At 39.5% G+C, this 16,416-nt stretch overlaps 1 protein-coding gene across 4 annotated transcripts in view; it reads left to right on the forward strand.

Annotated features, from left to right (window-relative positions):
- uspl1 (ubiquitin specific peptidase like 1) overlaps positions 1-13,821 on the forward strand; it is a 504,778-nt gene extending 490,957 nt beyond the window's left edge. For all 4 annotated transcript variants that reach the window (XM_060908539.1, XM_060908537.1, XM_060908538.1 and 1 more), the window contains 3 exons: positions 8,390-8,515; positions 8,678-8,838; positions 12,074-13,821. In XM_060908539.1, coding sequence (XP_060764522.1) covers positions 8,390-8,515; positions 8,678-8,838; positions 12,074-13,476 — 1,690 coding nt within the window. In that variant the 3' untranslated portion in view covers positions 13,477-13,821. The remainder of the gene's footprint in view (positions 1-8,389; positions 8,516-8,677; positions 8,839-12,073) is intronic.
- The last annotated feature ends 2,595 nt before the right edge of the window (positions 13,822-16,416 follow it).

The following is a 16,416-nucleotide window of genomic DNA, read 5'->3' on the forward strand; positions in this document are numbered from 1 at the left end:
TACCCCGCCTTTCGTCCGTAGTCAGCTGGGATAGGCTCCAGCTTGCCTGCGACCCTGTAGAAGGATAAAGCGGCTAGAGATAATGAGATGATATATATAATATGTATGTGTGTGTGTGTGTGTATATATATATATATATATATATATATATATATATAAAATGTGTGTATATGTATGTATATATATATGTGTGTGTATATGTATTTGTGTGTATGTGTGTGTGTATATATATATATATATATATATATATATATATATATATATATATATACACACACACACACACAAAATATATATATATATATATATATATATATATATATATATATATATATATGTGTGTGTGTGTGTGTGTATATATATATATATATATATATATATATATATACACACACACACACACACACACATGTACATAAAGCTATGAAAACTCGCTTCAAAGTCTCCCCTGAATCATACCGTAACATCAAAACTAGCTGATGGAAAATTTTGCTGAATACTTGATCAGAAACAGTGAGAGCTTGAGAGCATCCCTATAAAAGTTATCTGATATTCACGAGTAACCCAGTCAGAAACCGATCAGAAGAGAGCCTGACCACTTTCCTTTGACTCAAAAAGCACTGGCAGTTTCCCGATGTCATGCGAGCGGAGTGCACTCTGTTGTAGCAACTTCAACCTGCTGTTACACCCAAAGTACTGAACAGATATTAACGAGATGAATTTCTTTGGAAAGCAGACATAAGATTTTTAATGATACTCTCAATAGAAAATATTCAAGAGTTAAGCAATGACAGATTTGGAAACTTAGATGAGCATCTGATATGCATAGTATCAGTATTTTCATACAGCTCATATGTTTGAAGCTTTGATGATAAAGATTAAACATGCAAGCCTAGGTGTTTTATTTTTGTTCCATGTCTCCGTGCAAAAAATAATGACAGAAAAAGTGAAGCCTGAAGGCCATTTTCTGTGACTCGCTGAGAAACTAATGTTGAGGCAAGAGGGGATAGTAAATGCTCTAATGCAATGTGAATGTGGTGCTACCTGCAAAGAACTTGACAATCTACAAAAGCTGCAAACTTGTCCCAAGTCTCCCCGCTCTCCCATATGGGTAGGCACCTTTGTTTTAGCCATTAACTTTTTTGGCAGTAGCTCTTCTGTGGGATTGGACCCTATGGGTTAGCCTTTGTGCCCCATGCGAATCACTGAGCCTTGTCCGCCCATGACCCTGTCGCCAGTTCACCGGTTGTCCTTCCTTGGGCCAGTTTTGGTAGGTACTAACCACTGCATACCAGGAATACTCCACAAGATGTGCCATTTTTGAGATGTTCAGACCCAGTCATCTAGCCTTCACAATTTGGCCCTTGTCAAAGTCGCTCAGATCCTTATGCTTGCCCATTTTTCCTGCTTCCAACACATCAACTTAAAGAACTGACTATTCTCTTGCTGCCTAATATATCCCACCCCTTGACAGGTGCCATTGTAACATAATGTATTTAATTTAATTAATTCATCAACAGACCCTGTGGGTCCAATTACAGCGCTAATTCACTTTACCTGTCAGTGTTTTTAATTTTATGGCTGATCGGCATCTGTATGTATTTTATATATAAATTATATGTTGTGTGTATGTACAAAATAACACACACAGTACTTTCCATGATTATTGGCACCCCTTGTAAAGATTAGTGAAAAGGGTGGGGGGAAAATTTGGTGAAGTAACTTCATCTCACCGTGGGGGGTGGGGATCCAGCCTTTGATTGAAATGAACTTTATTCAGAGAAAAACAAATCAAGAAATTATTATTTTCAACAGAAACATCTGAAACATCAGAAACAATAATAAAAAATGACACCAACTGGAACTGTTACAAACTTGCCTGGAGTAGAACCCAAATTTATTTTGCCCCTATGTACAGTGAGGAGGATTGTCAGAGGCAAAAAAAAAACAGCCAAAGATCACTGTAGGTTAACCACAAACAAGTTAACCACAAACAAGCACCTGAAGTTTGTGAAATGCTACTATAACTTTGACTGGAAATGTGTTCTATGGTCTCATACAAAAAAAAGGAGCATTTTGGCAATAAACACTCAAGGTGGGATGGTGTAAAAAGAATGATGCTATAATGAAAAGAACTCTGTCCCAGCTATAAAATATGGTGGAGGTTCTGTGATGTTTTGGGGCTGTTTTTCCTCCAAAGGCCCTGGAAACCTTGTTAGAGCACATGGCATCATGGGCTTCATGAAATACCAGGACATTTTTAAATCAAATTCTGGTTGCCTCTACCAGGAAACTAAAACTGGGTCATCATTGGATCTTCCAGCAAGGCAATGATACAAAGTGTATGCCCAAATCAACACAAATGGTTAGCTGAGAACAGAATCAACTTTTGTTATGGCCATCTCCATCACCTGACCTGAACCCCATTGAAAATGTATGGGGTGAGCTGAAGAGCATGCACAAGAGAGGACCAAGGACCCTGAATGATCTTGGATGCCTTGTTCTGTATTCTCCAACCTTATAAAATGTTAAAGAAGTCTCAGTTCTGTTTTACTGGCAAAGGGAGGTCATGCAAAGTACATGTTTTTGTTGAAAATTATTATTTCTTGAGTAATTTTGTTTTTCTCTGAATCAAGATTTATTTCAATTAAAGGTTGGATTTCTTTTTTTTTTTTTTCCAGTGTGAGATGAAGCAGCTTAATTTTTTTCTAATCAGTTTGACTCCTCTTTACAAAAAGGTGCCAATAATCGTGGAGGTGTGTTAGATGTAAATAATTCACACATTCCTATTAGTGTTTCAGATAGCTTTCCAAGAGGGCAGAGTGCCAGCAATTATTGCAGACAATTTTTTTTTCTTGGGTCTAGGACAATTTTGTGTGTATAACCTATAGAAAAAAAAAATCATGCAACATTAGCCATACTGGGCAACTCTGCAAGGTAGATTGCTTTTTGTAAAATAAAGTAAGCAAATCTGAAACTTGTTAGCCAGTTTAATACTTCATGTCATGTTCGCGCATGGCGTGCCTCAGTCATTCTCATCCACGCACATTTGCCCTCTGAGTGAGCAGCGCGCACTCAGAGGGCAAATATAGATCTGTAAATAATATAGATCTGTAAATAATATAGATCTGTAAATCACCACATAAAAGGAGATCATGGGTCAAATATAGACCAATAACACTCAGCCTATTGATGTACAGCTACCTAACTATAAAGACCTAACATTCAGATTTATTGCTGTATTATATTATTAATGGCAGACCTAATGGGTCCATTTTAAATTAAAAATTAAATGGTTTCAATCCAATTGCAATTGGCCTTGACTTTTTATTATTATTATTAGTAGTAGCAGTATTGATATTGTTAATTGATATTAATATTCCTGGGCAAATTAATCGTTAGGTTAGCTCTAGTCGAACACGTTAATGATAGTGACTAGATTTTCTCTAGATCTGTATCTAGAGTCTTGATTTATTGGTCCTAACTTTTGAATTTTAGTCCTCAACTTCTAGATCTACTTATGTTCTGCCAAATAGAGATGCTAGGTTCTGTGAGCCCTTTGCTGTTTTTACCAATGCTTTTTTCTTTCGTGTCTTTGTATGCATCACTGTTTTTCAAATGTGCCTTGCTGCTCTGACTCATTGTAATAAGCCAAAATGGTCAACAGAGCACATCTGTGACCCCACACTAATAATTTGTTGTGGTTGGTCAGCATGTATTACTTTCATTGCAATTTGGCAACACTTGTTAGGACACACTTTCTTTGTGGCAGAACGCATGTGCCAGGCGCTTGAAAAGTTCTAGAAAATTGAGTAGGGTGCATATAAATTTAGACAGGACACATGTTCTGGAAGGTAGGGCACTGTGCCCTGGTAAAACAGATTAGCTGGGAAACTGTATTAAGGTGTCAACAAAAGATGCCTTCAAACCCCCCCCCCAAAAAAAGTCATTCTCCTGGTCAAGGCAAGTTACTTTTGGGTTCTGGTACTGTCATAGGGCTAGCTTTGCTTTCTTTGTCTTGATTTATATACATCTCAGCAAGGCTGGTGATGGAGCTGATGGACTCCAGTGATGAAGTGGCAAAGAGCATGCATACCTGAGTGGTTGTGACTGGAAGGAAGTGGAGAGCAGGGTGACAGGCCTGTGAGAAGACTGCATCACCATGGAGTGGTAGGCAGAGTCCAGAAGGTCTGGAAAAGCCTTGGATGCAGCAGTCTGCACAGCCTATAATCCAGAGCCAGCAGGAAGGAGTGAAAGGGCCTCATAATCACAGAGGTGACCAGGAGGAATACAGGGTAAACGCAGTGGCACAGGGGCAGCAGAGGCACTGGAAAACACACATGAAAACTGCCACAGGCTTGGCTCAACTTTCTCATGAGGTTGACATGTGATGCCCTGCCCCCAAAATTCTCAGTTTCTCACTTGATGCAGAATTAGTGATGCCGTTCTCCAGTGCACTCAGTCAGGGTGCAAGACTGCACTGTTCCTGAGATGGGAAGTGGTACCAGATATCACCAGTAATAGATCAGCAGCCTTGCTTGTAACACTAGGAGTGGATGATGGAGGTGGACCTTGGCAGACACCTGTGCTTCCTGGGAGAAATCTGCAGTACTCTGCTGTGGCCAGGCATGTTGCTGTGGGGCACAGCTGCAAAAGCAGTGTTTCTGGTTGAGCTCATGATGCTATGGCAGGAAGGGATTTAAGCAGCTCATGAGTGGGAGGGTAGATTGACTGCAAGCCTTCTCTGGCTCCCACCTCAATCAAGGCTTCATGTGGATGTCCCCATACCTGCTCAAGGATCTCAAGTTGAAAGGAGCTCCAGAATGCAACCAGAAGAGACAGAGAAAGCAAACTTTCAGTTATAGCTGAAGAGGCAGGAAAAAGGGTGGGGTTGAGCAACAACTGAAGAAAGGTGAGTTGCAAGGGTGGCAAGGAGTTGCGTGTGGGCACTGGCCCACTTCCAGGAGATGGTCTGTGGTAAGGGGCAATACCACAAAGAATTTTGGTTCCAAGCTGTTGGTCCTGCAGCTAATAAAGTGGTTTCCGGTGAAGATGTGGCAGGTATAGAGCCCAGCTGGTCCAGCACTTGTCTGTTTTATTGATGCTTTTCACTCCTTGTGCATTTTTCATACAGTTCTAGTGTTTTTATTTTGTGGAATTATACAGAAATATTTGGTGTTCAATAGCTTTGACTTGGCTTTTCCTCATTCGCATTACCAGACCTGTTAGCTATTACTGTTTGCTCATTAGCTCTTAAAAAATTTGCTGTGTTGCTCAGAAGCAGCACCCACCTCAATTTCTCCACATTCTGTTGAGATTTCCCATTGCGCCATCTCTTTTGAGCATGTCACACCCCCTGCCTTCCAGCAGGTTGGGTGGTTTTCACTAGACATATGGCATGGTTTCACCTTGAGCTTGCCATATTTAGCTGCATACATACTGGAGCTGAAGTCAGAGTTTAGCCCTCCCTTTTTCTCCCCACTATGCCAGGTTTAAATCTGACTCGGCTAGATAATGCATACGCAGTACTGACAGATACTAGTAAACGATCCCATTGCCATAGCAATGTGATTCTTGTCATCTGAAAGGATCGCTTTTCTTTAGTGAACAAAAGCATGTCACACAAAATGATTGGGCATATTTTTACACCCAAATGCCTGACACACTGGCATCTATAGGGTTGTTTACGGGTTGTTTTACAATCAGGGTATGCAAGCTAAAAATCACATTTAACACTTATCTTCAATATCAAAAGGCTTGACTAAATAAACTTGGTTGTTTATTGTAGCCCTGTGATAGCTCTATTTACCATGCAAAAAAAATTTGGTGATAACGTTATTTTTGGTGAATGTATGCATGTCAAAGGGATGCACTTAAATCATTCTTTATACCATAAAACAAATATTTGGTTCCATATCATTGGAAACATAGTTAAGTTTTAATGTTGAATGCCAGTAAGTTTTCAGACTATTTTGATCAAATTAGTATGTAATTGTGTCAAAAAAAGTCCTCTCCGAGACAGCTAATTTTTCAATATAAAATAACACATCTAAAATGATTATTTTCATCCTAAAATGTGGTCAAGATATTGGGACATAAATATTAGAGACAACTGACACAAAGCTTACAGCCTTATATTTAAAAGCACTATGGAAGTAGTGGATTCTGAATTGTCAAAAAAAATGTCCTCTCTGAGAATCACTTCATTTGTTTCTCCCAGCCCTGCTTAAAGCTACACTTAATCTTGTTATACAAACTGTTACACATGCCTATCTGTTCTTTAACTTGCCCTTCACTTAAAAACTGGTACAAGAACCAGTTTGAATCAATTTGAATTTTGGACCCCTGTGACACAGACTTTGTACCCTGATTGTCAAACAACCCTTACAACAATTTGGAAGCCATGTGTCCACGAGCTTGGAAAGTTATGTTTGGCATTGGTGACATCACGATATGTACTCTTGAGTGCAGTATTTGAACCTCGGAGAGAATAATATGGCAGTGCCCATGGACATTGTTCTTTTAAAATAAAATCTGTATACAGGTACAAATATGAACAAATGAACACTCACATATTTTGTATGGGTATTGTATAAAGGAGTTTATTTCTTGGGTTTTGTTTGACTTACAAATCTCTTGTGCCATCACCCATTACTAAAGCAGAGTTTGAATTGACAGTAAGGGTTTTTTTTTTTGTTTTGTTTTTTTAATAAATGTAGCAGCCAGGCTTATTTGATGCAACAAGTCCACATAGACTGGAGTTTAGTGTGGCTTAAGCATGAGTTTGTTGCCTTTTGAATACATGTTTACCAGAGTAAATAATATCCTTAGCAAAACTAGCCAGACAGGGCAAAATTTTCTGTTTCTTGTCTCTCCCCCACTTCTTAATTGATTGAATCCTCTATCATATCTGTCTCCTTTTTATTTTTGTATAAAGTTAATGTTGAAATGAAATGGCAAAAAAAAGTGAGATCCTGTGCATGCTTTGTAAGTGGACCATGAGTTCAGCAGTTGAAGCCAAGACTATTTCAAGAAAATACTACAGAAACAGTTGTACTTTTTTGAGGGGTTAATCAGTCACTTCATTTTGAACAGGACTTTTATAATGGGAAATGAAACTATGCTCAGAATTAACAAGTGTGTGCACATTCGTGCAACCACGTTCGTGTAATGTACACCCCCCACCCACCCCCCAAAAAAGTTTTTGACTTTTGTTGGTTGGTACATTATGTGACCAAAAGTATGTGAACACTTGACCATAACATCCATATCTACCCATTCCTCCCTATCCCCCTTCTGCTCCTCTAACAGCTTTCACTCTTCTTGGGAAGGCTTTCCACTAGATTTTGGACCATGATTTGTGCCCATTCAGCCATAAGCGCGTTAGTGAGGTCAGGCACTGATGTGCAGTTGATGTTTCGGTTAATCCCCAAGGTCTTCAGTGGACCTGACCATGTCTTTTATGGACCTCGCTTTGCGTCTAGGGGCGTTGTCATGCTGGAACAAGATTGGTCTAGGCGCTTTTTGATTTTGTCCCACCTTTGATGCTATAACAACCTCTATTCTTCTAGAAAGGCTTTCCCTTAGATTTTGGTGTGTGGCTGTGAAGATTTGGCCACCGGCATTAACGAGGTCAGGCACTAATGTTGGACGAGGTGGTTTGGGGTGCAGTCGGCATTCCAATTCAACCCAACAATGTTGAGTGGGATTAAGGTTAGGGATGTGTACAGGCCACTCGAGCTCTTCCATTCCAAACTTGGCAAATCATGTTATGCACCTCGTTTGTGCACAGGGGCATCGTCATATTGTAACATGTTTGGGCTCAGCCTCTTGGTTCCACTGAAAGGAAATCTTGAAGCTATAGCATTCAAGGACATTCTAGACAGTTGTGCTTCTAACTTTGTGGCAACAGGTTGGGGAAGGCTCACATATGGGCGTGACAGTCAAATTTCCACAAACTTTTGGCCATATAGTGTACATCATATTGAAAGTGTAAAAAAAAAAAAAAACCCTGACCTTTTACATTTTTTTTTTCCCTGTCTCAGAAATGGGGGGTGTGTAGACTTTTTTTTTTAATTATATCCACTGTATGTGACTGTGTATGTTGCAGTGAGGTTTCAGCATGCATGTGCTCAGGTTATTCTAATCACCACAGTTATCATTTGATGATTGAGGGGGTTTTTTGGTGGTTTTTTTTTTTTAAATAAATCACTGCACAATTGAGTTCATGTACACCAAATAAGCCAATGAAATTGGTGGTCTGTTATGCCATCCTATAATACTTTATCACGAACAGGAGAATTAAATGTTTTCCAAGGCCTACCTGCTATACAAAGAAAATGGACTGTAAAAATGAATGCATCAACAAAAGCATGGTTTTCATTTACAGCATGGAGAAGACTGTAACAACATTTACACGGATCATGGCTGATTGGCACCCACTCAGAGCAGTCCACAAAGCACAGTGCTGCCGCTGTCATAACAAGAACCAGAAAAGGAAATTGGTCCTGCAGAGGTGATTGCATAATGGATGCTTGATATAACTTTTTGTCCCATTGATTTTAGTAAGCATTGATGTTTTTATTGCTGGACTCTGTTTTGTAATGTGTGTCCATTTTAGAAAGCCAAATGTATTAATTATTTCTATTGTGGTCATTTCTCATTACTACTTCTCCAGAATTTCTTCAGTGCTTGCACTACACTTTGTGGAGGGACTACCACAGAGAGATATCTCCAAGTATGCATTTGATTTCCATGGCGCACACTACAACATCAGAACAATTATACAATACAATGAACATGATGAGCATTTTGTCACATGGATCCATCAACCAGATGGTGAGTGTCAGACTTACAAAGACATACATTTCAGTTAATAATCATTCTTCTAATGAAGGTGATGTGAACTATGCTTTTTTTTTTTAAATTGCCAAATGGTAATGTGCCTAAAATAGCAATTGTGTAGTTTTTGATTTGTGTTCAAGTTCGATAAAAATAGGAACAAATGGATGTTGTTGGAAAGACTAATTGGATATGCATGCTAATGGTCCACTAGCACAGTATTATCAAAATGAACATTTGTGCAGTTTGCTCAGTCTGTGTGTTTTAATTTCTTCAAATAGCTACATTATTTCTGGCACACTTTCAAAACTTTGTTGCACCCACCAATAGTAGCTCTTTATTGTTGAATGCTAAAAGGGCGGGCACATGAATGTGCTGTAGCATAAAACTGAATGTTTGATTATTGGCCACACACTGAGCATTTGAACTAAAGTAGAACCCCAATTCCCAAAAAAGTTGGGACACTAAAACAAATAAAAACAGAATGTAAAGATTTGCAAATCATGGAAACCCTGTATTTCATTGAAAATAGTACAAGGACGGCATATGTTGAAGCTGAGAGATTATTATCATTATTTTTTTTTTAAATGCGCTCATTTTGAATTTGATGTCAGCAACATGTGTCCAAGTTGGTACAGGGCAACAAAAGACTGAAAAAGTTGTGCAATGCTTTAAAAAAAAAATCTAATTTGGTTAATTGGCAACAAGTTGGTAACATGATTGGGTCTAAAAAGAGCATCCCAGAGAGGCGAAGTCTCTCAGAAGTAAATCTGGGGAGGGGTTCACCGCTCTGTGAAAGACTGCATGGGCAAACAGTGCAACAATTTTCGAATAACATTCCTTAATATAAAATTGCAAAGAATTTGGGGATCCCATCATCTATGGTACATAATATCATCATGGAAAGATTCAGAGAATCTGGAGAAATCTCTGCATGCAAGCGACGAGGCTGACACTGGATGCCTGTGATCTTCAGGCCCTCAGGTGACACTGCATTAAAAGCAAACACATGTCTGTAGTGGAAATCACTGTATGTACTCAGGAACAGTTAATTACTGCATCCACAAATGCAAGTTAAAACCATATATTAACAATACCTATATACACCGCCACCTTCTCTGGGCCCAAACTCTTTTATGATGGGCTGAGGTAAAGTGGAAAATTATCCTGAGATCTGATGAATCAAAAGGAGAAATTCTTTAGAAATCATGGATACCGCATCCACCAAGCTAAAGAGGAGAGGGACTATCAAGCTCATCAGTGCACAGTTCAAAAGCCAGCATCTGTGATGGTGTGGTGGTGCACATGTCATGGGTTTCTTGTACATCTGGAAAGGCATCATTAATGGTAAATGATGTATACACATTTCAGAACAATATGCTGCCATCCAGACAAAATCTTTTTCAGGGAAGGCCTTCCTTCTTTCAGCAAGACAACGCGAAACTGCTTTCTGCACACATCGAAACTGCATGGCTCTATAGTAAGAGTCCGGGTGCTAAACTGGCCTGCCTGCAGTCCAGACCGTCTCCCATTTAAAACATTTGATGTATTATGAAGCACAAAATATGACCAAGAAAACTCTGAACTGTAGAGCAACTGAAATTATATATCAGGCAAGAATGTGACAATGTTTCCCTTTTCAAAACTACAGCAATTGCTCTCAGTTCCCAAATGTTTGCAGAGTATTGTTAAAGTGCCATTCCAACATTGGGTGTATTCTTTGGCATAAAATACAATATATTTTATGACAACATGACTAGACAGAGAAATCTTTTAGCTTCAAAATGATATATCAAACATAATTTTTTGACAACGACAAGTATATTAATTTTGCGACCAAAGTCACCTACCCTTTTAATTTCCGCGCGGTAGTGAAACGTGATGTCATCGGCAGGTTCCCCTTCTTGTGTACCACGTCACGTGTGACGTGGCACAGATTATCAGCAATGGCGGATAGAACGCGATTTCCACTTGTCGATTGCTGTGCCGATATTCACCATCGACTGTCTCCTTTAGGCATCACTTGCTATTTTCCTTCACTTCTTTTCTGAAGCTGACAGTCGCGTTCTATCCGCCATTGCTGATAATCTGTGCCACGTCACACGTGACGTGGTACACAAGAATGGGAACCTGCCGATGACATCATGTTTCACTACCGCACGGAAATTAAAAGGGTAGGTGACTTTGGTCGCAAAATTAATATACTTGTCGTTGTCAAAAAAATTGTTTGATACATCATTTTGAAGCTAAAAGATTTCTCTGTCTAGTCATGTTGTCATAAAATATATTGTGTTTTTTGCCAAAAAAATACATCCAATGGTGGAATGGCACTTTAAAAGTAGGGGTGATGCAACACAGTGGTAAACATGCCCCTGTCCCAACTTTTTGGAAACATGTTGCTGACCTCAAATTCAAAATGAGCATATATTTTTCAAAAAATAATAAAATTACTCAGTTTCAACATTTGATATGTTGTCTCTGTACTATTTTCAATGAAAAATAGGGTTTCCATGATTTGCAAATTATCGCATTCTGTTTTTATTTGCAGTTGACACAGCTTCCCAACTTTTTGGGGGGTTGTATCAACAGAGAAAATGTGTTAAAAGGGGGTGGCAATAAGTCCAGTCAAAGAGAAGCAAAAGGTGGTTGTAGCATGTGGGGCAAAAGGACACCGGTCAAATGTAGTCACCAATTTTGTTGGTGTGTTGAAATGGACATATTAGCAGGTATGGGATATACTTGTCTAATTATTTGGAATAAGTCTAAAATTCACCAACTCAAGATGCAGATGGATTCCTCACCTGACACAATTGCTCCAAGGGGAGGTTTAAGAAAATATTAGGATAAATGGTACATGCAACTGACTGTTTGCTTGGGGAATTGTAATTGCAGTAATTTTAAAATCATCATGACAATGAGATTATGCTATACTATTGCATTGTTGGAAAACCAATCAATAAATATGCAATAATGACAGTTCACCAAACCCTTGATCAAAGTTGGCAAGTTTAATCTGAGTGCTTTTTAATGTGTTTGGGGTAAAATACAAATCACTCTGGGTTGTACAGTGATTTGTATTTACAATAAGTATTGTGACCAAGTCTATGTGTTTTCCACTTTTGCTCTCAAGTTGGTTTAAATGAAAAAACTAGAATCCCATTCACCATAGACTTTTGTTCATGTTTTTGAATGTGCTGTGAAATAATTGCATTCCATTTCAACTTTTCCACAGGGTTATGGTTAGAATTTGATGATTTGAAGTACCCCAACTGCATAACCCACAGGAGGCTTACACTCCCAGCCAGTCAGTTCCACCTCATCTTCTGGGAGGCATGCTCTAAAGAGGAGTCCCAGCTTCCTGATCCTCTCCCTGATAACACCCCTACTCTAGGGACGAGTAAGGTGATTGATGTTTTTCAAGATGTACCTAATTCTGAACCAGATAACACATGCATCATAAAGACCTTGACTGGAAATGAAGACAATGAGGCTGCCAGTACCTGCAATTCTTCAATAGACAGTACAACACTTTCTGATACTTTTGAGGGCCTTTTGCATAGTGATATTGTCACCCTTACACTGGTTGAGGTCAAAGCAGGTGCTGAAGAAAACCCTCTCCCAAATTTGCAGGAAATGCTAATAAGGCCAGTCAAGTCTTGTGTCACAGAAGCATTTCATCTACTAGAAAAAAGCACTTATCCTCCTTGCAGTGAAAAAAACAAGTTAGGTGACGCTAAGGAAGTTTCACATGCACCAGACGTGATTCTTCCCTCAGAGGTAAAAGCATCACAATCAGTAGACCCCCCAAAAGTGAGCAAGTGTCCACCTGCCCTCCACTCTTCAAACCCCAATGTCTCCAAGCCATCGTTATGTCGTCAGCAGCCTTCCCACCAGTCCACACCATTAAGAGTACCCCTTCATGCTATGCGTCCCAAAGTTGACCCAAGATTTTATGGCAACGAGGCTGTCCTGGCCAAGCCTGCTGAGCTCTATGGTGGATACAGAACAAAGAATTCACCAAATCCAGTTTTACTTGGAGAACATTTAAGTCCTCCATTTGTGAAACTGCCCACTGTTCCACAAAAAACATTCAGCTGCCCTGGTGGGATAACCTCTGTAGGTCCAGTTTCCACTGTGATAAAATCTGCTAGCCAGAACAACTCAAAGATGGTCTTATCCACTGAAGCTCTCAGACTGAAACTGATGAAAAGGTTAAAGGCCAAGAAGAAGAAGCTGGCAAAGTTAAATCAGCTGCTTAGTCTAGAGGAAGGCGAGTCTACTCCCAGGCCAGACAGCACGGCTGTTTCTTCACCATACTCTGTCACCTCCAGTACATCAGCCTATGATAGCCCAGCATTTGATAATTTCTTTGCTGAGATTCTGTCTCCGGACATGAGTGCTGGCAACCTGTCACCTGATAGCACAGGTCTCTTGGAGATATTAACCAACATCCAGAGTGCTGGGGCATCAGAAAGCAGCTCTCAGAAGAATTCAGCCCCAGCTTCGAATCTTCCAGTTCCTCTTCTTAATGGCACATCCAGTGATGACTTTCTTGATGAATTAATCTCTGGATCAAGGGAGCAACAATCTGTAATTGAGAGTGCTGAACTTAATGCTTTGGATATATTCTTTTGATCACTGTTTTTATGTTCTTTGTCCTTTGGACTAATATACAATCTGGGAAGTTAAAATTACGAATTAAAGATCTTGTCTCATAGATGGTATGGATTTCATTAGTATATAAAAACAAGATGTTCTTGGCTCAACTGAACTGCCAATGTGATTACTTTGTATCTTCCATCCAACTTGAAAAAAACAGATTCTGTATCAGCAGTCAAGGGCTGATTCTAGTAGAGGCAAATACAACTTAAAGTAATACGTACAGGATTGTGTATATTTGAAGTTTATGTTTCTCTCTCCAGACCATGCACAAAATGCAGCAGATTTTTGTAAAGCAAAATAAACTAGAATATTTCCTTATATTTGTCCTATATAGAAACTTTTTTCATACCAATTTTATTGTCCAGCTGAGGTTTAGCTGTGGAATTTGAAGTAATGAGTTGCTTTTGCTCTAATTAGTACTTTGAATAGTATTATTCAATACTAGACAATGCTTTTAGCCAAACTTATTTTGTATGGAATATTTTGAATAGCTTTCAAATGCTTTTACCAAAAAGCAACTGCATTAAAATCCAGATTCTGATCCCAAGGTAATGAAAACAGTAAGTAGGAAGAAGGCACGTTCTTTGGGTGGTACCACAGAGATGCATTGCATGGCCAAAAGCTTGTGGACACCTGACTGTGACCTGTATGTGGGCCTTCCCCAAACTGCTGCAACAAAATTGGAAGCACACAGTTGTGTAGGATGTCTTTGTACACTGTAGCATTAGTTTCCCTTCATTGGAAGGCAGGGGCCAAGCTCAACCATTTTCTGACATGAAGGTTTCCAAGGTTGGAGTCGAAGAATTTGAGTGGCCTGCACACAGCCCTGACCTCAACCACACTAAAAAAAAAAAAACATTGGACATCAGTGCCCAACCTCATGAATGGTCTTGAGTCTGAATGGGCTTAAATCCCCACAACCACATTCCAGAATGTAGTGGAGAGCCTTCCCTGAAGAGTGGAGGTTATTATAATGGCAAAGGGAGGACTAAGTCTGGAATGGGATGTCCAAAATGCACAAATGAGTATAGTGGTCAGGTGTTCTCAAACTTTTGGTCATAAGACTGTACACTCATGTCGACTTTATTAAGAATGCCTGTACACCTGCATTTTCATGCAGTTATCTAATAAGCTAATCATGTGGCAGCAATGCAAAAAAATCCTGCAGATACTGATTAAGCGCGTCAGTTAATGTTCATATCAAACATCAGAATGAAGAAAAAGTGTGATCTTTGTCTTTGATTGTGTCATGGCTATTGATCTGATATATGGGCTTGTTTGAGTATTTCAGAAACTGCAATCTTGTGGGGTTTTTATACATGGCACTCTCAGAAGCAAATGCCAGGTTCAAGCTGCCAGGAAGTGTATATAGTAAATCACTCTTTACAGTTGTGGTGAGCAGAAAAGCATCTTGGTATACACAAAATAAGGAACCTTGAGGTGGATGGACTGCTGGGTTACAAAAGCAGAAGACCACATTGGGTCAAACTCCTTTCAGCCAAAAACAGGCCTCTGAGGCTATTGTGGCCAGAGGCTCACCTAAACTGGATAGTTGTAGGTTACCAAAAAAAAAGTGCATCTCAAAAAATTAGAATACCATGAAAAAGTTCCTTTTTTTCATAATTTAATTCAAAAAGGTAAACTTTCATACATTCTATATTCATTACATGTAAAGTGAAATATTTAAAGCCTTTTTTTGTTTTAATTTTGATAATTATGGCTTATAGCTCATGAAAATCAGAAATCCAGCATCTCAAATTATTAGAATATTCCCTAAGATCAATCAAAAAAAGGATTTACGATACAGAAATGTCCAACTTCTGAAAAGTATATTCATTTATACACTCAATACTTGGTTGGGGCTCCTTCACCATGAATTACTGTATCAATGTGGTGTGCCATGGAGGTGATCAGTCTGTGGCACTGCTGAGGTGTTATTGAAGCCCAGGTTGCTTTGATGGTGGCCTTCAGCATATCATCTGTATTTTTGGGTCGGGTGTTTCTCATCTTCCTCTTGACAATACCCCATAGATTCTCTATGGGGTTCAGGTCAGGCAAGTTGGCTGGCCAATCAAACACAGTAATATGGTCAGCAAACCATTTGGTAGTAGTTTTGGCACTGTGGGTAGGTGCTAAGTCCTGCTGGAAAAGGAAATCAGCATCTCCAAAAAGCTCATCAGCAGATGGAAGCATGAAGTGCTCTAAAATCTCCTGGTAGATGGCTGTGTTGACTTTGGACTTGATAAAATACAGTGGACCAACACCAGCAGATGACGTGGCACCCCAAATCATCACAGACTGTGGAAACTTCACACTGGGCTTCAAACACCTTGGATTCTGTGCCTCTCCACTCTTCCTCCAGACTCTAGAACCGTGATTTCCAAATTAAATGCAAAATGTACTTTCATCTGAGAAGAGGATTTTGGACCACTGAGCAACAGTCCATTTCTTTCTCTCCTTAGCCCAGATAAGACACTTCTGACATTGTCTCTGGCTCAGGAATAGCTTGATATTAGGAATGTGAAAATTGTATCCCCTTTCTTGAAGATGTCTGTTCGTGATGGGTCTTGATACACTGACACCAGCCTCAGTCCATTCCTTGTGAAGCTTTCCCAAGTTCTTGAATCAACTTTTCTTGACAATCCTCTCAAGACTGCGGCCATCCCTGTTGCTTGTGCACCTTTTCCAGCCACCCTTTTCAGCAAAGACCTTTTGTGGCTTACCCTCCTTGTGGAGGGCATCAGTGATCATCTTCTGGACAACAGTCAAGTCAGCAGTCTTCCCCATGATTGTGGTTGTGTGTACTGAACTAGACCGAGAGATGCACTGTTCCTACTGTTTTACTCAAACTCGAAATATTCTAATATTTTGAGATGGTTTTTTTTTTTGTTTTTGTACTGTATGCCATACTGA

Source organism: Neoarius graeffei, chromosome 25 (genome assembly GCF_027579695.1).
Source record: "Neoarius graeffei isolate fNeoGra1 chromosome 25, fNeoGra1.pri, whole genome shotgun sequence".
NCBI lineage: Eukaryota > Metazoa > Chordata > Actinopteri > Siluriformes > Ariidae > Neoarius > Neoarius graeffei.